Source organism: Oryctolagus cuniculus, chromosome 13, assembly GCF_051225735.1.
Source record: "Oryctolagus cuniculus isolate XC-2025 breed Fujian yellow rabbit chromosome 13, ASM5122573v1, whole genome shotgun sequence".
In the NCBI taxonomy this organism is placed as follows: domain Eukaryota; kingdom Metazoa; phylum Chordata; class Mammalia; order Lagomorpha; family Leporidae; genus Oryctolagus; species Oryctolagus cuniculus.
Genome location: NC_142879.1, coordinates 109,472,998 through 109,498,815, shown reverse-complemented (window position 1 = coordinate 109,498,815; position 25,818 = coordinate 109,472,998). Strand labels below are relative to the sequence as shown.

General features: G+C 56.1%; 1 protein-coding gene and 1 pseudogene across 26 annotated transcripts in view; one reads left to right on the top strand and one right to left on the bottom strand.

Annotated features, from left to right (window-relative positions):
• Positions 1-25,818, bottom strand: part of PARD3 (par-3 family cell polarity regulator) — a 514,965-nt gene that overhangs the window by 431,079 nt on the left and 58,068 nt on the right. For all 26 annotated transcript variants that reach the window (XM_070056191.2, XM_070056180.2, XM_089312481.1 and 23 more), the window contains exon 2: positions 8,856-8,957. In XM_070056191.2, coding sequence (XP_069912292.2) covers positions 8,856-8,957 — 102 coding nt within the window. The remainder of the gene's footprint in view (positions 1-8,855; positions 8,958-25,818) is intronic.
• On the top strand, positions 19,133-19,648 carry LOC138845050 (large ribosomal subunit protein uL23 pseudogene; annotated as a pseudogene).

Here is a 25,818-nt window from a genome sequence, read left to right as displayed (position 1 = left end):
CCTCGCACACACTGCGGCTCGGTTTGTTTGTATTTGTTTGAAAGGCAGAGTTACAGAGAGAGGGAGAGACACAGAGAGATCTTCCATCAAAAGGCTCATTTCCCAAACGGCCCCAACAGTCAGGGCTAGGTAGGAAAGGCTGAAGCCAGAAGCCAGGAGCTTCCTCTGGGTCTCCCATGTGGGTGCAGAGGCCCCAAGCACTTGGGCCATCTTCCACTGCTTTCCCAGGAGCATTAGCAGAGAGGTGGGGCAGCCGGGACTCGAACTGGTGCCCATGTGGGATGCCGGCCCCTCAGCTGTGTTTTAATAAACATGTCTATAGCCTGCTGCCTTTCAGAGAGTATGTATAATCCTCCAACTACAGAGCCTGAGTTTTCCTTCCAAAACAAGCCATGGCGGGGCAGGCGTTTGGCACAGGGGTTGACAACGCTTGGGACACCCGTGCCCCATATCAGAGCCATCTGAGCTGGAGTCCTGACTGGCTCCTGGCTCCAGCTTCCTGCTCATGCACACCCGGAGACGCGGCAGGTGATGGTTCAAGTCCCTGGGGCCCTGCCACCCACCTGGGAGCCCTGGTTAGAATTTCTGGCTCCTGGCTCTGGGCTGGCCATTGTGCAGTCAGCTGGGGAACAAACCAGCAGATGAGAACTGTGCCGTGTACACGTGCTCTCTCTTTCAAATATGATGAAAACACTTTTTTTTTATTTGACAGGCAGAGTTAGATAGTGAGAGAAAGAGACAGAGAGAAAGGTCTTCCTTCCGTTGGTTCACCCCCCAAATGGCCGCTACGGCCGGAGCTAGGCCAATCCGAAGGCAGGAGCCAGGTGCTTCTCCTGGTCTCCCATGTAGGTGCAGGGCCCAAGCACTTGGGCCATCCTCCACTGCACTCCCGGGCCATAGCAGAGAGCTGGACTGGAAGAGGAGCAACCGGGACTAGAACCCGGCGCCCATATGGGACGCCGGCGCCGCAGGAGGAGGATTAGCCAAGTGAGCCACGGCGCCAGCCAACACTTTCCTTTAATTTAAAAAGTTCACTTTGGTGCAACAATTTTTGAAATGCACACATATGAGGAGCCTTTCCAAAAGTCCGCGTAAAGCATACACGAAAAAATTCCACGTGGGTATCAACGTTCTTTGGTGTCAAACGAGTGAACCTATTCTCCAGGAGCCTCGTGAAGCCCCACTGCGATGCCCGACACACGAACTCCGCGGCTGCTGAAACACCCGCTGTCCCCTGCCGGAGAAGACGTAACACTTACGCAACACTGAAGGTCTGTACTACCTCGGACTCGTGTCCAGTATCCCAACGCTCCCCATGTTAATAAAATCCCTCAAGACTCAGCACACCGTGAGGACCACGCTAAGTGCAGACCCGGTGCCGGCAGCTTCCTCTCCTGCCCGCCAAGCACTCTCCCTCAACCAGCTCTCCGCGGCAGCCGGGTCTCAAAGCAAACCCAGGTTCTTCTTTCAAAACCTGAGCTGGACATCTTGCTGATGGAGATGTCTTGAGGCAGGACAACTTACTCGAGTTCCACTGTGATGTTTCACACTGCACCTCCCAGCTAAACCTTCGACCGCCCTCAGGCAGCCGAGGGCTAGCACTGGGTGATGGGTGCGGCCATCAGGAGAACCGGCAGGGGCCGCCAGGCTGGAGGGACCGCACGTGCTGGCCACACGGGGCCGCTCTTCCAGAGTACCTTGCAGTACCACCTGCTGCTACTTTACAAACGCCACACCCATCGCTCTCCACTGCCTTGAGCCCCAGTGGCCACATCCCACAGCCTCCCTGACACCTAACAGGACCTCCTGACCAGAGCCTGCACCTGCGTTTCCCGCCATGCCTCTCGGGCTCCCAGGACACAGAACCTCCACGCCCCCTCCACTTCATCCCAGGGTCCTCCTCGGCCCTCACTGCCCCCCACCAGAAATCGGGGAAACCCCAACCACAAAAATCACCTCCCCACCTGTGCTGGTCCCCCAGGCCAGCGGGTCCCTGCGTCATCTCTCCTCTAGATGGCAGCCTTCTCACCGCCTGCTCCCCCAGCAACCAGGCATTCTCCCCGAGGCCATCTAAGAACCGCTGGCTGCACAGCCTGACTGGGGCATCTCCATCTCATTGCAGGTGGCAACACAGCTCAGATCCCAGGTAAGGCTCTTAGCACCACACCCCCCCACCCACGACCCTGAACCCCACCGCCTCCTGGATCCCGACTGCACCCCTGCCACAGGGGCTCCCTGCAGACACAACACCACCCCTCCATTCCCCACTCCACGCTGTTGCACCCGCTGTCGGGTACACACAGCCCCTCCACCCCACTGAGCGAAGGGACAACCGTCGAAGGTTAGGGCCCAGGCTCGAGAAACGGACAGTGGTGAAGCCAGGACCCCGATAGTGCAGACCCTAAGTTTATGGGGCAGCAGGAAAGCAAGGGGCAGCCACGGTGAACACTGGGAGGCAGCGGGGCAGCTGGGGTGCCCCAGGTCCCCCGACTCGCGGGGAGGCCCGGACAGGCCTCTGCTGAGCTCTCCCACCCTCCCTGTTGGCCGACCACAGACTCCTCCGCCCCCACCGGCTGGAATTGGGAGCAGAGCCTGGACTCGAACCCAGGGACTCCAAAGTGGGAAGCAGGTGTCCCGAGCTGGGTCTCAGCCCAAAGTCGCACTCCCAGGCTAACAAAGTCAGGTTAAAAACAGAATAAAGACAGTTTCCACTGAAATCTGCCTGACGCCTTCAAATTGCAATCAGGAAAGGCAGAGCCGTGCAGAACACACGCGGGGAAGCAGGAAACACCCCCCCCCACACCAGACTCACTGCCCGTCACAACTGTCTGGCCATCGAGCGTCTCCCAGCACCCGTGACACTGCACCCGTGGAACACAATCACGCCACGTCTGTACGTGGCTGTAGCCTTGTTCCACTGTCCTGGCTGTTCCACTTCCGGTCCAGCTCCCTAACGCGCCTGGGAAAGTAGCGGCAGGAGACCCCGGGCTCCTGGATTTGGTCTGACCCAGCCCTGGCAGTTCCAGCGGATGGAAGATTTCTCCTGCTCTCTCTCTGTAACTCTACCTTTCAAATAAATAAAATAAATCTTTGATTGTATCCTTCTTCCAGCCCTGTGAGCAGCTGAGCTTGGTCGTGGTGTCAGGTTACTCCTCTCCCAGGGTGCTTCTCTGCAGAGCTGGGACTGTCAGTGATTATGCATTTAATTTCTCTAACAGTTTAATTCTTATCCTCACAGCAAACGACACTTCAGGCCCAAGAAGCAGGGAGCATGTCCACTTCCACTCCACGTCGCACGGTAGCAGGGACCGCAAAGCCTGGCACGTTCTAGGAGCTCCACACCCTGGCTGGATTCAATAAAAATGCTAACCTCTCTCTCTCTCTCTCCCAGGAAACGCTCCCACAAGCTGTGTTTTCAATTAATATTATGTGAATATCCGACCTAAGCAGTCTCTCCTCCCAACTTTTATTTGAGAAGGGAGTAGGAGGAGACTTGGCAAGGCTCAGTACTGACACCATGTTTTAACCCACTTATTCCACTTAATCTCAACCTCAAATATTCGCCCAGAACTCCCGTGTTCACACATAAATCTGTGTCGGCTTTCAGTTTTGAGGACAGAAAGCAGATTTCAGGAGGATGGCTCTGGGACACAGAGGTGCGGCTTCCGAAAATTCCGCTTATTTGAAATGAGCCTTCCGGGGGGCGGGCACTCGGTGCAGCAGGTGAAGCCACAGCTCGCAAGGCCTGCGTACCACAGGGGAGCTCTACTTTGGGTCCTGGCTGCTTCACTTCCAATCCAGCTCCCTGTTACTGCACCTGGAAAAGCCGTAGGAGATGGCCCAGCTGCTTGGGGCCCTGCACCCGCATGGGAGACCAGGATGGAGTTTCCAGCCCCTGACTCTGGCCGGGCCCAGCCCTGGCCTCTGCAGCCATCTGGAGAGTAATCCACAGGACAGAAGATCTCTCTCTAGCTCTTTGTCTCTCCCTCCCTCCCTCTCTATCGGCCTTTCAGATAGATAAACGCTGAAAACTCAAATGAGGCTTTCCCCGAGGCAGAGAGGTTGGGCACTACGGTACGGCCGGTGTACACTGCACCCACTGCACAGAAGATGAAGACGAAGGGGAAGACCCAGGCTCTCAGACCACTGGGCCCCGAGAGCACCCTCAGTGACAGGGTGACCCACTGGGCCTACGGAAACCCAGCTGAGCCCTGCTACCCCAGTGTGAGCCATGGGTACCAAGACAGACTAAGGGTGTGCACACGGAGTACTCAGGATTCCTGCATCTGTCCCAGGGCCCCATCCCACAGAAATGACACCCAGCCCTCAGGAGCCCGTTCTGCAACCCAAAGTGCAACCCAGAATCGGTATGTACTTAGTGGTCCTCCAGCACTCCTATGTCTGTTTTTGCTTATTACTTCAAAGGCACAGTTACAGAGAGAATGGGAGAGACCGAGAAACCTTCCATCTCATCTGCTGGTTCACCCCCAAAATGACCACAGTGGATGAAGCTGGGCCAGGCCAGAGCAAAGAGCCTGGACTCCACCTGGGTCTCCACGTGGGTGCAGGGGCCCAAGCACTTGGGCATCTTCCGCTGCTTTCCCAGGTGCATTAGCAGGGAGCTGGGTCAGAAGTGGAGCAGCTGGGACTCAAACAGGCTCTCGTATGGGATGCTGGTGTCACAGGTGGTGGCTTAACCCACCAGGCCACAATACTGGCCCATTGATTTTGCTTCTATAGCTTGCAAGCTCTTGGAGAAGACACAAAATGTAACATTGACAAATCATTGTCTTTGACAGCCACACAAAAGGGGTTTGTTTGTAAGCATTCCTTTTCCTACGACTTTTTTCCGTTTTCAAAATCGAGGCGCTGTGAGATCCTGTGGATTTCAGTGCTGAAGGAAAAGTGGGTGTCTTTGGAAATCACCCCACCAAACGCACCTCTTCAGGAAGGCATCATGTCTCAGTAAGAACACCCCGTGGCCGGTGCTGTGGTGCAGCGGGTAAAGCCTCTGTCTACCGCGCCGGCATCCAATGTGGGCACCGTTGAGGCCCGGCTGCTCCACTTCCCATCCAGCTCTCTGCTGTGGCCTGGGAAAGCAGCAGAAGATGGCCCAAGTTCTTGGGCCCCTGCACCAGCATGGGAAACCCGGAGGAAGCTCCTGGCTCCGGCATGGCCCAGTCCTAGCAGTTGTGGCCATTTGGGGAGTGTACCAGCAGATGGAAAATCTAAATCTGCTATTCAAATACATAAAGCAAATCTTTAAACAGGGGAAAAAGCCCTTAAAATTAAAAGCGCACGCTGGCGCCGTGGCTCACTTGGCTAATCCTCCACCTTCGGCGCTGGCACACCAGGTTCTAGTCCTGGTTAGGGTGCCAGGTACTAGTCCCGGTTGCTCCTCTTCCACTCCAGCTCTCTGCTGTGGCCCGGGAGGGCAGCGGAGGATGGCCCAAGTGTTGGGGTCCCTGCACCCACATGGGAGACTGGGAGGAAGCACCTGGCTCCTGGCTTCAGATCAGCGCAGCGCCAGCCATACAGGCCATTAGGGGAGTGAACCAAAGGAAGGAAGACCTTTCTGTCTCTATAACTCTACCTGTCAAATAAAAATAAAAAATAAATTAAAAAAAGTTAAAGTGTATCATACTGCACACGAACCAAAACCTGAACAAGAAGTTCTCTTTTTAAAACAATCAATGAACATGAAGTCCAGAGCACCCAGCTCCCCCACTCCCAGCATTAAGAAATTCACAACACAGCACAACACTGCCCGCCCCATGTGTTCCTAATTCAGCACAACGTCCCTTGAGAAAACCAAGACTCAGGTGTGGAAAATACCAGACACAGCGATGCTTTGTGCACCTTGGAATGCAGTGACGTGGAGCCAGCACCAATGACCAGGACGTGGGGGCGGGGCCTGGCACCGTGGCTGTCATCTCACTGGGATCCCTGCATCCCATGTCAGGGAGCCTGGATCAAGTCCCGGCTCCGTCTCCAATGCAGCTTCCTCCTCACACACCCACTGGGAGGCTGCAGGTGATGGGCCCCTGCCACCCACGTGGGAGACCCGGATGGAGCTCCTGGCTCCAGCCTGGTGCAGCCGCGGCTGCTGTGGACATCTGGGGAGTGAGCCGGCAGATGGAAGATCTCCCTCTCTCTCTTCCCCTCTTTAACTCTGCCTTTCAATAAACAACATTCCTGTGGTACAAGTAGACCTAACATTCTATGTGTCAGAAAACCAAACCTAACACCAGCACCGATCTGAACTAATTCTGAACCTGGACCCCGGAGCCGTGTGCTGGGCCCAGAGGGCAAGAACAGGTAAATTCAGGGCAGGCTGAGGACTCACGCCGAAGTGCCTGGGACCAGAAGCGTCTGCATTTCAGCTGTGTGCAGATTTGCAGCATTTAGGAATGCTGTGAATTCTTCTTAACCTAAAAGCTGAACAGGTGTCTAAATGCTTACGGGCACGGGCTGCCAAAAATAGCTGAAAACGCTCCAGGGCGATGAGAATGGGGTCTCGGAGCCAGAGACCCCCTGCGTGAGGACGCACCTGGACGCACCTGGGGACCGGGCGCTGGCTCACTCACTCCTTTCCTTCCCACAGCTGAAAATGGAGCCCAAGATCTTAGAAGCTAATTCAGAAAATATAATTAATCACATCCAAGTCTTGAACCTGTGGGCGAGACACCGACGGAAAAGCTGTTGCAGGCCGCGGTCCGCTGCGTGGGCCCGCACGTTTCTCTCCGGAAGCTCATCTCCATCAGCATGACATAAAAGCGCTCTAAGACGGCATCTCACGGGCCAAGGTCTCAAACTGTTTCCTAGACTCCTCAACTTGCACAGGAAACGCAAAGACTCCATAAAATGTAGTTTCCTCGAGAATGCAAACGCTAAGTGCTTCTTTGAAATCCTACAGTTCTAGCAGGAGGCTGATTCCAGGAGCATGGTGTACCTGCTCCTTGGTTTCTCCTGGGATCTCACAGCTGCGTTCACAGACGACTGCAGGACTCTCAGCTGCCGAAAATCACCCCTAAGACGTAACCAGCCACCGCCCGCCTCGACCTCAACAGTGGCAGAGCACGTGGGACTGCCACGTGCACAGGGGACGGCCACCCAACGGGCCTCCTGCTGGGCCACAAAATAAGGCCACACGCATTTCCAAACACGCTCGGCCGAACACACACATCTCAGGACTCCACCCACTGCAGCGCAAGCTCTGTGGAAGGCGCCTATGTGCCCCGGGCACCCAGGGAGGAAGGAGGGATGGCAGGGCCGCAGTCCCTCACCCTGCGGTCGTGACTGTGGGCATGTGCCCCGGGCACCCAGGGAGGAAGGAGGGATGGCAGGGCCGCAGCCTCCTCACCCTGCAGTCGTGACTGTGGGCAATGCTGGGCCCGGGGAGGTCCCCCCAGCTCAGCCCTCGCAGGAGCACGGGGGCAGGGGACAGGGTTGTAACCCCCTTACCACCCAGCACCCTCCGGCACAGGAGGCTGCCGGGCGCCCACCGAGAGGGCCCACACCTAAGCTAAGGAGGCAACGAGACAGCAACAGTTCACGCGTCTTCACTGTCCGTCTCCGACAGACACGGGAGGATGAAACACTTCGGCCGCAGCAGGGGCGAGCCCTGGGCATCCAGGGGGCACCTCCTTCCTCCTGCTCACCTGTGCCGGCTCCACTCTGAGCGAGGAGAACGAGAGAAGGGAAAAACAGGGACAGGTGGACACGTGAGCCCCGGCACCCTAACCGCAGAGCTGGGAGAGCAGCCAGCAATCGCGTAAGCCTGCAGCTGAACCACACGTGCACGGCAGAAGAGCGTCACAGAGACGCCCGGCCCCTACAGAGCAAACAGCACCGACTCACACTCCTCTGACCGTGTGTTCCTGGCCCCCGGCAGCTGCCAGAGGAGCCAGGACGCTGGAGGCTGCGGGACACCTGGTATACCTCAAGGCTGCAGGGAAACAGCTAAGATGCCGCCAACTCTGAGGCAGGCACGGCGCCGGTCGTGAGAACCGCGGCAGTGGGAAAGACTCCACAGCTGTGCTCGGGGGCTCAGAGCAGGCGCAAGGGCCGGGGCACTGACCAGCGCGCGAGGCGCTCCCCATCTCCCAGCCCGGCCACTGATGGGGAAGCTGTGTGCCGAAGCTGCTGTGCCCGGCAGGGTCCTCGGCATCCCGTGACCCGGCCGCGCCCGTGGCCAGGAGCCGCGGTGCAGTTTCATTGTGAGCCGAGCTCAACCAGCCCTGGAAGTTCTCACAGGGGAGAATCCACCAACTTCCACACGCACGACCCGCCACAGACGCTCACAGTCCTTCCCCATCCAGGACACCGTGAAGTGCAGTGGGCAGCACGCTACAGCCTGGAGATGCCGGTCCTGGGTGGAAGCAGTGGTGGACAGGGCGGCTTTGCGAGAGCCAAGCGCATGGGCAGGGAGGGGCCTGATGCACGCGGTCTGCTCCCCTCACTCCCCCGCTGCGAGGCACCGGCAGCTGCTGGGAGCACAACCCAGACCCCAACTCCCCCCTCACGGAAGCTCAGGAAGCAGTGAGGGTCTTGAGTCGTCAGCAAAGCCGCTGTCTGGTTGAAGCACAGCGGGAAATGGCAGGGAAGAGACAGCTTGCGGTGGGCGCATGTGAGAAGCTGCAGGTTCACAACTGCAAAACTCAGCATCAAGTCCAAACAACACACCAGGCCCTGGCTTTAGGGTAGCCAGGATTCTTGATACTATAAAACAAAACTCACGCAGCTGAGGATCTTTAACCATGTGACTAAAACAGAGAGGGGAGGACCCCACGCCCCACCCCTCCCCAGTCGCGGGAAGAAGGAGCTGGGAGCTGTCTCCCAGGAGGAGCGCTCACCCTGTCCTTGTCGTCCACCACGTCACAGAGCACGTCGTCCAGGTCTAGGATCCCTCCGTCTCCATGCTCCAGGCGGTGCACCTGTATCCAGTAGCTCGGGTCCTGCAGAAGAACAGACACATCGGACACGGCAGGTCAGCACCACGATTACTGGGGCACAGCCTGCTGGTCCACAGCAGGAACCCACCCCAGCGCAGCCCTGCCAAACCCAGGCAGCTCCGGTCTGTGGCCGAGTCTCCACCCCTCCACTCAGACGCTGATGCAAAATCCAGACAGGGATTGCAGACAACAGCAATGCAACCTCCCTCAGGAAGCCCAGGCTCCCCAGGACACTCATGGTAACCAATTCCCGCCACGCAACCTGCAGCAAGCCAGCAGCGTGCCCTGCGTGCCTGAAAACCTCCCATTGAGCCCCTCTGCAGAATGCAGGCAGCACATTTGGGGGACCCCACGTGCTCCTCAGCACCAGGGGTGAAGAGACACACACGAGACGCGACAAATAGACTCAGAACGGGCCGTGCGGTGCGAGCCTCTTTTTATAAAGGCAAAGTTACACACACATACCAGTGCATTTTAAAACGCCCTAACAGGGACAGAAGTTGTGGCACAGTGGGTTAAGCTCCCTCTTGAGACGCCCACATCCAATATGCAAGTGCCTGAGTTCGAGTCCCAGCTACTTCACACTTCCCATCCAGCTTCCTGCTAATGCACACCCTGGGAGGCAGCTGATGGCCCAAGCACACGCCTTCCTGCCACCCAGGCAGGAGACCTGGATGGAGCTCCTGGCTGCCCAGCCCCACCTGTTGTGGGGATCTGGGGGAATGATCAGTGGATGGAAGCTCTCGCTCGTGTTCCGTGTCGCTGTCTTCCAAATCAATAAACCTTTTATTAAAGAAACAAACGTCCAAAACCTATGTGAATAGTGTCTTTCTAAGACATTTGAAGAAGGGAACATAGTTGATTCTGAGTCAACCTCAACCACAGACTCAAGGGGAAACCCATGAACATGTGTGTCTCCCCGTGAGCGACAGCTGGACCCCTGCGAAAGAAGGGTTCATCTCGAACAGGAGTCTCATGCATCACGCATACTCACACGTGCACATACACACTCAAACATGTACACACTCATGCAATCCACACACACACACACACTCAGGCAATTCACACAATCACACATACACACACACACTCGTGCAATCCCTATTCTCTCTGGCTCCTCTTCCACTGCCACCTCCCCTGGGAGCACTTGGCTTCACCGATCCCGTCCATCAGAAAGGCACCAAACACCAAGTCCCAGCTCCAGGAAGCAACCCTCCGGCCACCACCCCTCACTTCTCACAGGGCCACCCCACTCCCACTGCTGCTCGGCAGCCTCCCTGACCAACCAGGCCCACCACAGGCGGTCCTCGGCGCCTGCCCCACTGCGGGAACAGCCCTGATGCTGGGGCAAAGCGGCAGTGAGACAGCAGCCGCCTGCCACACTGGGTGAGGTCCTACCGCCCTGGAAAGCCCGTCTGTGCATGCTGTCCGAGGTGGACAGAGGGTTTACACACGACAAAGCCCAGAGCCAGCCTATGCTGCTGACCAGCGGTCACAATCAACTCTCACCGTCAGCCAGGACCCCGACCAGGGCTGCCCACCTGATTCCCAGCCTGACCCAGAGGGGCACAGCCAGGCCAGCAGCACCCACGCTTCTGTCCTCTCTCTGCCTCCCCCTCCTTCCAGCTGCTTCCCAGAGCCATAAAACACTTGTTTTAATGAAAACCTTGGGACTGCTAAAAAAAAAATACAGCAGGTTTGCAGAAGCACCCACATCGAACATTCTGTCGCCGGCTCTGATCTCGCCCGTGAGCCACAGCTGTGGTTCTCGGCGTGCCGCCAGCCCAGCGTCAATTTGACTCGGCCCCACCCAGGTTCCCACGGAGTCTGTCCAGAGGTAAACTGAGTCTGAGACCCAGTTCTCTGTCAACAAAGACAACGGCCACCGTACATGTGTCAGGTCAGAGGCTTTTTAAGATTTATTTATTTATTTGAAAGTCAGAGTTACACAGAGGAGAGGCAGAGAGCTCTTCCATCCAATGGTTCACTCCCCAATTGGCCGCAACAGCGGGAGCTCGGCTGATCCGAAGCCAGGAGCCAGGAGCTTCCTCCGGGTCTCCACGTGGGTGCAGGGGCCCAAGGCCTTGGACCATCCTCCACTGCTTTCCCAGGTCATAGCAGAGAGCTGGATCGGAAGTGGAGCAGCCGGGACTCAAACACTCGGGCCCATAAGGGATGCCGGAACTGCAGGCAGCAGCTTTACCCACTAGGCCACAACGCCAGCCCCAGATCAGAGGTTTTAACAAATAACGGTACCGAACAGGAAGCCGGCATTGAGGTGCAGCTTGTGATACCAGCATCCCATATGGGCACAGGTTCGAATCCCAACCCAGCTCCCTGCTAATGGCTTGGGAAAAAAGCGGAAGATGGTACAGTGCTTGTGTCCCTGCCACCCACAGGAGACCCGGATGAAGCTGGGTCTTGGCCCTGACCACTGTGGGTTTCTGGACAATGAACCACCGGATGGAAGATTTCTCATTCTCTCTCTCTCCACCTGTAACTTTGACTTTCAAGTAAACATGAGAGCTGAGTACACCCAATCGAGGAAACCACCACACAGCAGCTCAAACGTTGTCCTCCGAAGGCTGTGGACGCCACGTGCTCGGTAGTTCAAACAGAACAGGAGACAAGACAGAAACCGCCCTGTGAGGGACGGGCAGCCCCTGTGTGCTCTCCGGCTTCCCGGGACACACGTGCACACCACCTTTCTCTGCAATCCCCTTGGAGAGCTCGGGAGCACACGTCTTCTTGCCCACCCTTCTTCCTGTCCTCGCAATGACCTCATCACCTCCACACTCCCAGCCCTCTGGTCCTGCCCTGCGTGTGGCAATAAGCCAATGTCCACAAAACGTCCCTTGGGTGTCACAGTCATGTCACAGGAGCCATCTCCCACAGGTCAGATGCCCACCCCTCGCTGAGTCCACCCCTACGGCTCCCCACCCCGTCCCCTCCAGGCTGCCTGGCCGTCCTGCACTCCACGCTCCCTATGTGGGTCTGAACCAAGGAGGCCGCACGCTTCTGTCTGCTGTCCACACTCCTCCAACGCCTTCATCCCCACAGCCCAATGACCACCATAGTCAGCTGATCCCACCTATCCCCACACCCACCACTGTGTGGCACAGGCCACCGAGACCCTGCCCCTGCCCCTGGACATGATGCCAGAGGCACGGACCACCTCCAGCTCTCCTTTAGCTCAGAACAAAGAACAAAGCCTGCGTTGTCGAAATAATGTGCACTCGGGGAAAAACTAAAATACTATCTGTGTGGGGCCAATGGAAGGAATGTGCCCCAGAGAGAACAATGAACACACACAGGCTCCCGCTCTCCCAGGGCCAAGAGAAACACCAGGCCACAACGTGGGACCCCCTCCCCGCCCCCTGCCCACGCCGCGGCTGCTCAGCTCCACTGCCCACTCCGCGAAAGGAACGCAGGCCGCAGGGGGAACACCTTTGTCTGCTGCACAGGTGAGAGCACACCTGGATGAACCTGCTCCCATCCCAGTGCAGGAAGCTCCTGGTCCCACTCCCAGTGGGGGGCGGGAAGCACTTCACCCGGCGAGCTACTCAGCGAAGGCGGACACCGGCGAGGTGGTGGCCATGAGACATCGCCACGCTCATGTGCCAGCGACTCAGCACCCACAGGACGTCCTGCCCCAAAGCCACAAGCTCTGCACCCATCGGCACCAGCAAGGAGGCCGCTGGGGCTGTGCCTGCTCGGAAGTCATCACCACGGTGGGTGACAGCCCCAAGCCTCCTGGCGCGTGCAGCTCCATTGCACAGATGAGCAGACAGAGGGCCCTGGAACAAAAGGCGACAAGCAAACCAAGGAGGGCTAAGCTCGGGTTTGACTCTGACCTGGAAATCAGCGCCAGGTTCTGCCTCTTCCAGGGGGGTCAACAGGTTTGTGAAGCGCATGCAGGGGAGGAATTAAGGCAATGACCAAGGGAAAAAACTCTTGTTTCAGACTTAGAATGGGGGGGACAATGATGACAACTGTACCGCCCACCAGGCAGTAAACTTGACCAAGTTCTATAAGATAAGAAAGGCTTCCCCACAAGTTACCCATTAAAGACCTAAGAAGAGAGACCAGAAATATTCACAGGGCCAGAGCTGCAGCACAGCAGGTAAAGTCGCCACCTGCCACCCCGGCATCCCATGTGAGCAACAGTTCCTGTCCCAGCTGCTCCGTTCCGATGCAGCTCCCTGCTAATGGCCTGGGAAAAGTACTGCAAGATGGCTCTCATGCTTGGGCCACTGCCACCCACATGGGAGACTTGGAAGAGGCTCCTGGTTTCAGCCTGGCCCAGCCCTGACCACTGTAGCCACTTGGGCAGTGAACCAGTAGACAGAAGCTCGCTCTCTGCCCCCTCTCTCTGTAGCTCCTTCAAATAAATAAATAAATATTTAAATATATATATATATACACAATAGGGGGCAGGCTGTGTGGCACATCCAAGTGCCTGGTTCAAGTCCTGGCTCCTCTACTTCCAATCCAGCTTCCTGGTAACACATACTCTGGGAGGCAGCAGGTGATGGCTCAAACAGCTGGGCCCCTGCCACCCGGATGGAGACCAGGATGGAGTTCTGGGCTCCCAGGTTTGGCCTGGCCCAGCCCTGGCTGTTGCAGGCAGGCATCTGGGGAGTGAACCAGCAGATGGGCCCTCTTCCCCTCCCCCTCAATAGATAAAAGTAAACTGTTAACAGGAACACCTAACAGGGTCCCAGGGCCCCCACGCAGGGACAATTCCTACTGCACTGTAGGATGCGCCTGAGAGCTGGCTCAGCGGTTCAACATCTCTCGCATATCCATCAAACAAATCACTCCCCACAGCCACCCCAGCAGGTCCCTAAAGCTGGCTGGCACCAGCCCAGCGGCTGACTGAGACCCAAAGGAGCCTTCCTGACCCACAGTGAAAACCTCACTGCAATACCACGAATCCTAAGTAGCTCCCAACCCCAAAACAAACGGAAACTTCACCCCAAGCCCCCCTCCTTATCTCCCTCCTGTTTTCTAATTCAAACCCATCTTCCCTTTTTATTAAGAAAGCCCTCTCCCATCACTGAGAAAGCAGAATCAATTCCTTACACCTGCTGATACCAACGCGCCCAGCCTAAAGCAGAGTCCTCGACTGAGCCAGCCCAGGAAGGACAGACGGACGGGGAAAATAAAAAATAATTAAAAAAAAAAAAAAAAAAAAAAGGAATCCGACGGGGTCCTGGCACCCACCTCAGCTCTCTCCTTGGGAAGCCTAGGCAGACAAGCGTCCAGCTGCAGCCTGTGGTCCCAACACTCGCACCCGGCACACGCCGGCATCCTGGTGAGGGTTCCACAGCACCACATCCCCAGACTGTGACCTGGCTACAGCCACCCAGCAGGTGCAGCAGGAGCCGTGCCGGGTGTCCCGGAGACAGCTGGGGCTGAAGGTGGGGCTCCCGTCCCTGCCCAGCAGAGGGAGGGACCTGCGATGCTATCTTCTGAAGACCCGCCCACCTCTCGTGATGGAGGACACCTCCTCAGGCCAGGAGCACACAGCAGCTCTCGGGAAAGACGGGCAGAGCAGCAGAACCGGACAAGGGACCGTCTGCAGCTCCTGAGCAGCCGCCCCGTCCCCTGCCCCCATGTCCATTCCTGGTCACGGTCTTCTGCCCAAACTCTGCGGCACCGGGAGCACGTGGCACAGTCATCACCGTGACCAGTTCACAGGCAGCCCTGTGCATGCGCTCTGCAAACACACGGGTTATGTGCCGCTCACCGGCGCCAGGACTGCCCCATTGAGACACCGCCACCTGTGGGTCTCTATCAGCGTGTTCTGTGACGACTGCCCGAGGACGTCGCCGAATGCGGAGTCTCAGCAGGTGCTGGACCAGGCCAATCACCCTGCCAGAATCCCCAGTCCAGCGAAACAAACCATGGGGACTCTCTCCAAACACAGCTCCCACCCCAGGACACTAGGTGATGACGGATGTTTCAAAATATCTGTGGCCAGTAAAATTTTCCCTGAAAGGCCCCAACAGCGTCCATCTAAAGTGAGGAAAACTCTGAGGGCAGGAAAGACACACAGGAGAGCCGTATGTTAGTCCATGTAGTTTCCTAACCCTCAAATGCACGGCCAGCTCTCTATCCTCATACCTGAATTTCAATCACCTGCACCTTCAAGGAACTGCTTTTAAGAGATGATAGGGGCCGGCGTTGTGGGACAATGGGTAAAGCCGCCGTCTGCAGTGCCGGCATCCCATATGGGCTCCAGTTTGTGTCCCGGCTGCTCCGCTTCTGATCCAGGTCCCTGCTATGGCCTGGGAAAGTAGTGGAAGATGGCCCAAGTCCTTGGGTCCCTGCACCCACACGGGAGACCTGGAAGAAGCTCCTGGCTTCAATGTGGCCCAACTCTATCAGCTGCAGCCATTTGGGGAGTGAGCCAGCAGGTAGAAGACCTCTCTCTCTTTCTCTCTCTTTGTAACTCTGCCCTTCAAAGAAATAAATTTTTCAAAAACCTGAGCGAGGTTACGATAGATAGTATCAGTCAGAAGACGCCCAGACTAAGGGAAACCATGGAAGCTCAAAACCAGCACACTGCGCACACCAGGAGTGTGCCAGGCCGGGCTCGCACAGGATGCTGCAAAGTCTGATAAAAATCCTGCACAGAAGCAGAGCAACAAATTAGCTGTGTGCAGACTCTGGCAAAACAGAATTCCACAGCTAGTAATTAAAGTGCGAAACAGACTCGCTGCAACAATGAAACATGTCCCCATAGAGGATCGCAGGAGGAGGAGCAGGGCCAGGTGGAGGTGAGGCCAGGACAGGCTCAGCAGGAAGCCGCCGGCCGGGCGACAAGGGTAGGTCAGGGGTGCACACCCAGCCCTCCCCTCCAGACCAGGCAACAGATGACCGAGCTGCGAGAGGCTGCTGACCCTGCACAACCCCTTCCTCCCCGTGGCACCGCTGCCTTGGGAGAGAAAATCAGGGGCTGGATTATCTCCAAGGTTCCTGTCTCGCTCTCATGACGCTTTATCACCAAGACTGAACACACTCGGGCGGCTTTCGTCTCTAAGCAGAAACGAGAGAACCTCGGGTACCGGCATAAAGTGTGGCCTTGCGAGCAGCTCTAACGCAGGCACGCACCCACCTAGAGCCTCCCCACACACGCTCTGTGCCTCCCGAGCTCACCTCTCCAGCTCTGCAGGCACTGGGCACCTGCAGCGGCTCCGGACGCCTGGGAGAGCCGTGCCAGGGGACGCCCAAGGGACCGGGCAGAGGCACGTGTTCATCACCACATGGCCCAGAGCAGCAGGGACGTGGAGGGGAGCCCGTCCTGAGGCTACAGGAACCCCGTGTGCTCAACCCCAACCCAGTGACAGCCGTCAGAGGCGTGACAGCCGTCAGAGGCATGGCAGCCGCAGGCTCAGAACTGAAGTCTGAAGAGAAAAAAGCATTTGGAGGCCCCCAGACCACACTAGGAGAGGGTTGTTCGGGGGCCGGTGCTGTGGCGTAGCCGGTAAAGCACCACCTACAGTGCCCGAATCCCATATGGGCACAGGGCCGAGTCCTGGCTGCTCGGCTTCTGATCCAGCTCCCTGCTAAAGCGCCTGGAGAGCAGTGGAAAATGATCCAAGTGTTTGGGCCCCTGCACCTGTGTGGGAGACAGGACGGAGCTCCAGGTCCCTGGCTGCAGCCTGGCCCAGCCCTGGCCATTGAGGCCATCTGGGGAGTGAACCAACAGATGGCAGATCTCTCTAACTCTGCATTTCAAATAAATAAAACAAATCTTTAAATTCAAAAAAAAAAAAAGGGAGGGGGGCGTGTTTGATTACCCTGGGGCTGTAACCTCCTCTGCTCCCCACTTCTTTATGCATGTATATGTATTCATATCTGTGTATTGTATATGTAATAGTATCCGTGTAGGGATGTGTATTCGTATCTGTGTATTGTATATGTAATAGTATCCGTGTAGGGATGTGTATTCGTATCCGTGCATTGTATATGTAATAGTATCCGTGTAGGGATGTGTATTCGTATCCGTGCATTGTATATGTAATAGTATCCGTGTAGGGATGTGTATTCGTATCCGTGCATTGTATATGTAATAGTATCCGTGTAGGGATGTGTATTCGTATCCGTGCATTGTATATGTAACAGTATCCGTGTAGGGATGTGTATTCGTATCCGTGCATTGTATATGTAACAGTATCCGTGTAGGGATGTGTATTCGTATCCGTGCATTGTATATGTAACAGTATCCGTGTAGGGATGTGTATTCGTATCCGTGCATTGTATATGTAACAGTATCCGTGTAGGGATGTGTAATCGTATCCGTGCATTGTATATGTAATAGTATCCGTGTAGGGATGTGTATTCGTATCCGTGCATTGTATATGTAATAGTATCCGTGTAGGGATGTGTATTCGTATCCGTGCATTGTATATGTAATAGTATCCGTGTAGGGATGTGTATTCGTATCCGTGCATTGTATATGTAACAGTATCCGTGTAGGGATGTGTATTCGTATCCGTGCATTGTATATGTAATAGTATCCGTGTAGGGATGTGTATTCGTATCCGTGCATTGTATATGTAACAGTATCCGTGTAGGGATGTGTATTCGTATCCGTGTATTGTATATGTAACAGTATCCGTGTAGGGATGTGTATTCGTATCCGTGCATTGTATATGTAACAGTATCCGTGTAGGGATGTGTATTCGTATCCGTGCATTGTATATGTAATAGTATCCGTGTAGGGATGTGTATTCGTATCTGTGTATTGTATATGTAATAGTATCCGTGTAGGGATGTGTATTCGTATCCGTGTATTGTATATGTAATAGTATCCGTGTAGGGATGTGTATTCGTATCCGTGTATTGTATATGTAACAGTATCCGTGTAGGGATGTGTATTCGTATCCGTGCATTGTATATGTAACAGTATCCGTGTAGGGATGTGTATTCGTATCCGTGTATTGTATATGTAATAATATCCGTGTAGGGATGTATATTCGTATCCGTGTATTGTATATGTAATAGTATCCGTGTAGGGATGTATATTCGTATCCGTGTAGGTATCTGTATTCGTATAGTGTAGGGATGTGTAATCGTATCTGTGTGTAGCCCCACCCTTTCTGGGGAACCTCCTGTTTGCCGGCTCCTCCGTGGTGGGCCACTGCAGCTCTTCCTGTTTACCCGAGACCCAGAGCAGCTCCACGAGCCCCGCCAAGCAACACAGAACTCGCCGGGCAAGTGAGGCCACGCACGTGCGCCTGGAGGGCAGCACGAGCCCCGCCCGCCTCTGCGGCCCGACCTGCTTGGCGCCCTGCCACAGCCAGGGCGGCGACACTCGGCATCCCGGCTGCTGGATCTCAGGGGCTGTTCCTTTTGGAATACGTGCGTCTACATGGTGACCCATCTCGGGGGCGGGACCCAAGTCTAAACACAAGATTCCTTTTGCTGGCGGGGTCACGTTACAGGGCATCGGCTGTGCACTGCCACTGGGACCCACCGGGAGGTCGGATGGGGAGCTCTGCGCTTGTGACGCCGCGTCAGCACCCACCAAGCTCCACGTCCTGTATCTGGGCGCCGTGGATGCTCTGGCTGCGTGAGCCTCAATCCAGGCCCCCGTCTGCTCCCCCCACCACAAGGTGTTTCCATGTCAAGCCAACCTGAGATCTGGGTGAGGAATTTCAACTCTAAGTGCAAGACATCCAAGCTTCAGTTATCACAGCCGAGTAACGAATGCTCCAAGTGTGACGCATCTAACATCAGACAACAGCCACACATGTGGAAAAGGGAACCGGCTCCCAGGCGATGCCGGCAGGGCTTGGTCACCGCACACTCCTGCAGCCGCCGCTCGGACGCCCCGGAGAACAGGGCCGGCACCAGCACTTCAGCCCCGGCTCGAGGGAGCAAGCAGTAAACAGAGGCAGCCGGCAATGCTGACACTGGCATTCTTGTGTTTTCTGACTCACAAAACAATCTGCCCTGGAAATAATTAGTAGCCACGTCCAGATTTCTTTTGAACTCGCCTAGAACAAAACCTATGGCCACGCTACCATGCGGGTTGATTCCCCAAAGATCACTGAGACATTCCCAAGACATTTAGAAAGGAGAAGCCCACCACACCGTGAACAAAATCACTGCCTTCAATGATCGTCCCGCTCACATAATTCAAAGCCACAGGTTTACAAGGAACTAAAACCGCTTTTCACCAAGATGGCGCCGAAGGCGAAGAAGGAAGCTCCTGCCCCTCCTAAAGTCGAAGCCAAAGCGAAGGCCTTGAAGGCCAAGAAGGCAGTGCTGAAAGGCGTCCACAGCCACAAGAAGAAGAAGATCCGCACGTCCCCCACCTTCCGGCGGCCCAAGACGCTACGCCTCCGACGGCAGCCCAAATACCCTCGGAAGAGCGCCCCCAGGAGAAACAAGCTTGACCACTATGCCATCATCAAGTTCCCCCTGACCACGGAGTCGGCCATGAAGAAGATAGAAGACAACAACACACTGGTGTTCATTGTGGATGTCAAGGCCAACAAGCACCAGATCAAACAAGCTGTGAAGAAACTCTATGACATATGACATTGATGTGGCCAAAGTCAACACCCTGATCAGACCTGACGGAGAGAAGAAGGCGTATGTGCGGCTGGCTCCGGACTATGATGCTCTGGACGTTGCCAACAAAATTGGGATCATCTGAACGGAGTCCAGCTGGCTAATTCTAAATATATGTTTTTTCACCATAAAAAAAAAAAAAAAAAAAAAAAAAAAAAAAAAAAAAAAAACCAAGGAACTAAAACCAACATGGTTCAGGCTAATGAGGAGGGCACTTAAACAGAAACCTGCGCCCCAACAGACCAGAAAGGGAACGGTGGCCGCTTCATCCTAAATGGGCACCAACTGTTCAGACACCCTTGTGAAAGTGTGCCTCGGGAACATCACCACATCCACGCGAGCTTTTCACACCACCTCACGCTCCATGAAGGACAGACAGTACTTGGGGAGGTCGCACTCTAAAAATAGCAGAATCCTAAGGCTCAAATCAAGTTATTATTTTTTCCTGTGCCTCCATCCGGTCTTGGCAGAGTCAAACAACTGTGGGAAAACCAGGTGTAAAATAGACCACGAGAAGAGAAGAAAAACAAGAGGCAAACAGGGCAGGAACACGGACAAGGACACTGGGGAGACCTGAGCGCCCCCCGGGGACAGTGGACACCTGCCAGGGTGAGCGTGGTGACCCGGTGACTGGCAGTGCGGCCATGGCACCTGCGTGCTGCCCACCGCACGGGCATCTCCCGGTGCTGTCACCTTTCGGGCTTGCACCATCAGGGTACGGCTGGAGAAGCAGGCGGACAGCTAAGGACTGGATTCAGACAGCAGCAGGAGACGGGAGCCCAGCACCAAACTTCAGTGCTGCTCCAACTTCCATGAAAAAGATGTGTGCGGGGCGTCCCAAGGCCTGCCAGGGACCGTCTATTAAATGATGAAGAAACCAGCAAGAGGCTCTCCGTGGAAATACGTGCACCCCCACCCCCGCCGCCACCAAATCCCACCCCACAACGTCCACCAAAGACGCCGACACAGAAGCCCGGCTGGAGTCTCCGGCTCAATGCTGCTGCCCGGGTCTTTGCCCATGACCGTCACAGGAAGCAGCCATGGAGCCATCCCACTGTGCGGACTGAAACACAGCCTGGCCATGTGGCCTGAACTCACAGGGCTGCCCCACACTCGGCACCGGCACCTGAGACTCCCGCACGCTGCACTCCTGCCCCTCAAGCCTTCCAGCACATTCTCCAAAGCCACAGACGGCCTCAATCTCAAAACCATGGCTCCCGGAACGTCACAGAGCCACTTCTGTCACTGCTGGCAAAACCCAAGGCTGCCAGCAGAGGGCGCCACACAGGCCAACAGCCTCCTCTTCCTCTGCCGAAGGGGCTGGAACTTCACACCGCAGGGAGAAAGGCGTCCTTAAGGGAGACGTCCCATCCAGGGTGGGGACACTCCAATCAGAACCTGACCAGGTGAAGCCGCCACTCAGAACACATCACAGCGCCTGGGTTCAAGCCCCACCTCCGCTTCTGATCCAGCTTCCCCACAATGCACACTCTGGGTTATGCTGCCCAAGTGCCTGGGCCCCTACCACCCACAAGGGAGACCCAGATGGAGCTCCCCGCTCCCCGCTTCAGCCTGGTCCAGCCCTGGCTGTTGCGGGCCACTGGGGACTGAGCCAGTGGATGGAAGCCCTCAAGCCCTCCGTATCTCTAGCTGCCACTCTGTCTTTCAAACAAATGAAAATAACAAGGATTTTTTTTTTTTTTAAGAAAATGCAGTACATGTTAAGTATTCACGAGAAAATAAACAGGAAATCAGAGGTTGCTGCATCGTTTAAATATTATTCTACACAGTGCTATTTTTACAGTTTTTAAAAAAATCGATGCAGCTGGACATTGCAAGGTGACCTCCAAGGTCCTCCTTGTGTGCAGCAGGCCCCCTCTGACAGTGCCCGTTCTGAAAGCCTGCCCAGGCTTCTGCCCACACGATCGATGCCGCCGCCAGCATGGTCACGTCCCTGCAGCGCCCCTAGTTGTTAGCTTTTTGAGCTCAGACATCGCCAATTAGCTAGTAAAAGAAATCCCGGATCTGCTAATAACCTAAGCTTGCGAGTAGAAAAAAAGGAAACTGTATGTAACAGGCTTCCTTGTTCCTAATCCCAATAAAGCACAAGAAATCTGGCGCTGACCACAGCACACAGAACCACAGGGTGCACACACACACGCATGCGCCACAGGGCTCCTGCCAGGGTACAGAGTGATGACTCAGTGCCTCCTGCCTCAGTTTCCTCATCTGAGGAGTGGAGGAACACGCAGCCCTACCCCATGGGGCTGTTCCAGACCTGGGGAGCACCTCAAACCGCTCGCGGCACTTAGTCACTGCTCAGTTTGAGTTGTTTTATGAGCCAGGGTTTTCAAATTAAAAAAAAAAAAAAAGTCCCCGCCTTCCTCAACTGCATGACTAAGCGTCACACACATGAAGTCCGCCCCGCGTGGGGCGGGAACACCCAGTGTCAATCTCTCCCGCGAGGGGTGACCCGTCTCCACCCTGGCTGGGTCAGAGCACCCGGAGCGCCAACCAGGTGATGCTCAGGTGTGGCCGGCGTGGGGCCCGCATGGCCATGCGCAGGGGCTGGAACTGAAGCAGTCACTCTGCCAACAGACACGTTCTGGAGCACTGCTGACATGTCCCCGGGGACAGCGTCTCCCGACTCAGGTGAGGACCCTGCGGGCCCCCAAGGCAAGCCCGCGCTCTCAGCCTCGGCAGTGTCTGGACTGGACCTGAGGGAGGTTCCTGCAGGCACCTCACGCATTTCTGCCCCAACTGAGCTTCCTCAGCCACCTCTTCCCTACACCGAGCTCATGCACACCCAGGAACAGCCGCAGGGTGCACCGGGAGCCCCCCGCTGCCGGCAGCTTCCCGGCCTCTCTGCGTACCAGGAATCAGCTCCAGCCTCTGCTATGCCAGCAGTCAGCCGGCAAGTTCAGCAAACTGCCGGTCACAGCAAAGGAGCAGCACCAGGTCCAAGGGGCGCCGTGAGCCCACCGACGGCAGACGGCACGGTGGGCTGCTCAGTCCCCTGGGGCGCGGGAGGCACAGGCTCCCCCAGCTCAGGTGCCCACAGGAGCCCGGTGAGCAGATCAAAGTGGTGAGCGGGAACCACATCTGAGGAGCAGCTGGCCCCACCCCCACCCCCTCACACGAGGTCAGCTGCGGCCTCTGACTGAGGGCTCTGTGTCACGCCCCCCACCCCGTGCAGCCAGGGCAAGCCTGCCCAGGCCCCTCCCACCCGGAAGCCCAACAAACGTCTGCCTGGCTCCCTGCACAGGGGTCGAAACCCGCCTCGCTGAAGCAGATCTGAACATAGCAACGAGGGGGCCGTCTTTCCTGTGTTAAAGAATGACCCAACTGTGCACACAGGGTGACTCGGGCACTCTGAAGTGTCTAAGATCTTTCTGCCCCCAGTCCGTCCTCTCCCAACTCCCACACTGCATGCCAGAACAAAACTCACTATGCCTGCAACGGACACTCCCGACTCGAGAACCCAAGTAGCTTCCCTGTGCTGTGACTCCACGCGCGCACACATGCAAACTCACATGTGCACACATGTGCATGCTAACACATGCACTCACACACTTCAGTCACATGCACACACATGTGTGCACATGCAAACTCACATGTGCATGCTCACACGTGCACTCACACTTCAGTCACAGGCACACACGTGTGTGCACATGCAAACTCACATGTGCACGCTCACACATGCACTCACACACTTCAGTCACCCTCCAATGGCCGCCACGGCCAGTGCACTGCGGCCGGCGCACCGCGCTGATCCGAAGCCAGGAGCCAAGTGCTTCTCCTGGTCTCCCATGGGGTGCAGGGCCCAAGGACTTGGGCCATCCTCCACTGCACTCCCTGGCCACAGCAGAGAGCTGGCCTGGAAGAGGGGCAACCAGGACAGAATCCGGCGCCCCGACCGGGACTAGAACCCGGTGTGCTGGCGCCGCAAGGCGGAGGATTAGCCTAGTGAGCTGCGGCGCCGGCCTGAACTAATTTTTTTTTAATTTGAGCTCTCAAATATTTAACACAAATAGACACTGCTTCAAATACACACCAATCAGCTTAGGAAATCCACACTTTCAACGGCAAATAAAAGTCTAAAGATGCCTGCACTGAATTGGTGCCATTTCTAAACATGTTCTTGGGTTGGAAAAGTCACACCCGCAGGCGGCTGCCCCAGATGTGGAATTCTCACAGCACCACTGCAGGGAAAAGCAGCAGCCTTGCTCCCACCTGGAAATGTGTCCCACAGACGGGCAGTGAGGACGGGGAAGCACCCCCACCTGATGCACCCCACGTGCTTTTTTTCTTTTTTTGACAGGCAGAGTGGACAGTGAGAGAGACAAAGAGAAAGGTCTTCCTTTGCTGTTGGTTCACCCTCCAATGGCTGCCGCGGCCGGCGCACCGCGCTGATCCAAAGGCAGGAGCCAGATGCTTCTCCTGGTCTCCCATGGGGTGCAGGGCCCAAGCACTTGGGCCATCCTCCACTGCACTCCTGGGCCACAGCAGAGAGCTGGCCTGGAAGAGGGGCAAACGGGACAGAATCCGGCGCCCCGACCGGGACTAGAACCCGGTGTGCCGGCGCCGCAGGTGGAAGATTAGCCTAGTGAGCCGCGGCGCCGGCCCCACGTGCTCTTACACCACCAACTGTTGGTCTAAAGCAAGCATGCATCGTGCTGCTATCAATCACAAACGTCACACTCAGGCCTGCACCCCACCCAGCGGTGTGCTCGGCACTTGTCTCCTCTTCTTATCAAGAAACTACTATCAACACATCACCCCTAACGGGGCCAGTGCAGCAGTGCAGCCGCTTAAGTAGCCGCCTGACATGCCGGCATCCCATGAGCGCCGGTTCCAGTCCCAGCTGCTCCACTTCCAATCCAGCTCCCTGCTAATGGTCTGGGAAAGCAGCCAAGATGGCCCAAGTGCTTGGGCCCCTGCATCCACATGAGAAACCAGGAAGAAGCTCCTGACTCCTGGCTTTGACTTGGTCAAGTCCTGGCTTTTGCATCCATTTGGGAAATGAACTAGTGGATGGAAGACCTCTGTGTTTCAAATAAAGAAATATTTAAAACATACACACACACTTTCCAAACTATCCCAATGTATATAAACACTTTTTTTTTTTAAGATTTACTTATTCATGTATCTGAAAGTCAGAGTTACACAGAGAGAGGAAAGGCAGAGAGAAAGGTCTTCCATCCATCTTCTGGTTCACTCCCCAGATGGCCGCAACAGCCAGAGCTGCACCTATCAGAAGCCAGGAGCTTCTTCTGGGTCTCCCATGTGGGTGCAGGGGCCCAAGGACTTGGGCCATCTTCTACTGCTTTCTCAGGCCACAGCAGAGAGCTGGATCAGAAGTGGAGTAGCCAAGACTTGAACCAGCGCCCATATGAGATGCTGGCACTGAAGGCAGCAGCTTTATCCACTACGCCACAGCACCGGCCCTGTATAAACACTTAAAATGCTGTGTGTGACAGACAGAATGCCAGAACAACGACCACGGTGAGATTCTGAGGCACTCAGATGCCAAGTGTAAGCGGACGGCATGGGAACCATTCGCAGCACTGAACCAGCTCAAGAAGTGTCCCCAAATTTCCCACCACGTGAAGACGACACTCAGGAAGTTACAAGCAGTCTGCAGAGGGGCCAGGAGGTCCCCAGCCGGCATCCCCATCCCCTACGGGGGTGCACTGTGCCTCTCCACAGCCTGAGACCCGCCCCCAGGGAGAGGAAACGCCAAGGAGAGCCTGCTGAGAGCCCCAGCGGACACCCGCCCCGGCCAAAGCCAGGGGCTGCCACAGGGGGTCCAGAGAACCGCAGAGCAGGTCCTGAGGACTCCCACGCACGTCTCACAGCACAGCCCTCTCGGGGTCCTGTCCCGAGACAGGCGCTGGAGCACTCACGGACCGTCTCCCACCCGCAACAAGGACGGACACACCACAGTCACTTCCCACACCTGGCTCGGCGGTCCCTGCAGCTCACCGTGCAGGAGGCGTGCCCTCCTGGACCCACAAACCCGCACCCCAGGACTGCTGAAAGTGACAGCTTCCGAGCCTGGAAAACATATCGAACTGCAACAAAGTCCATGAAAAATTCACGTTGCCGAGGCTTCCAAAGCATAAATACTTTACGGCTTTCAACTATGCACTTAAATGAATAATTCTATGTCCACAGCAGTGCCGCTTTGACTTCTTGCTCCCCCTTGCGTGCTGGGAACGATGCCCACTCCCCTGGGGACACGGGGGTCTTCACCACAAAGCCAAATGCCCAC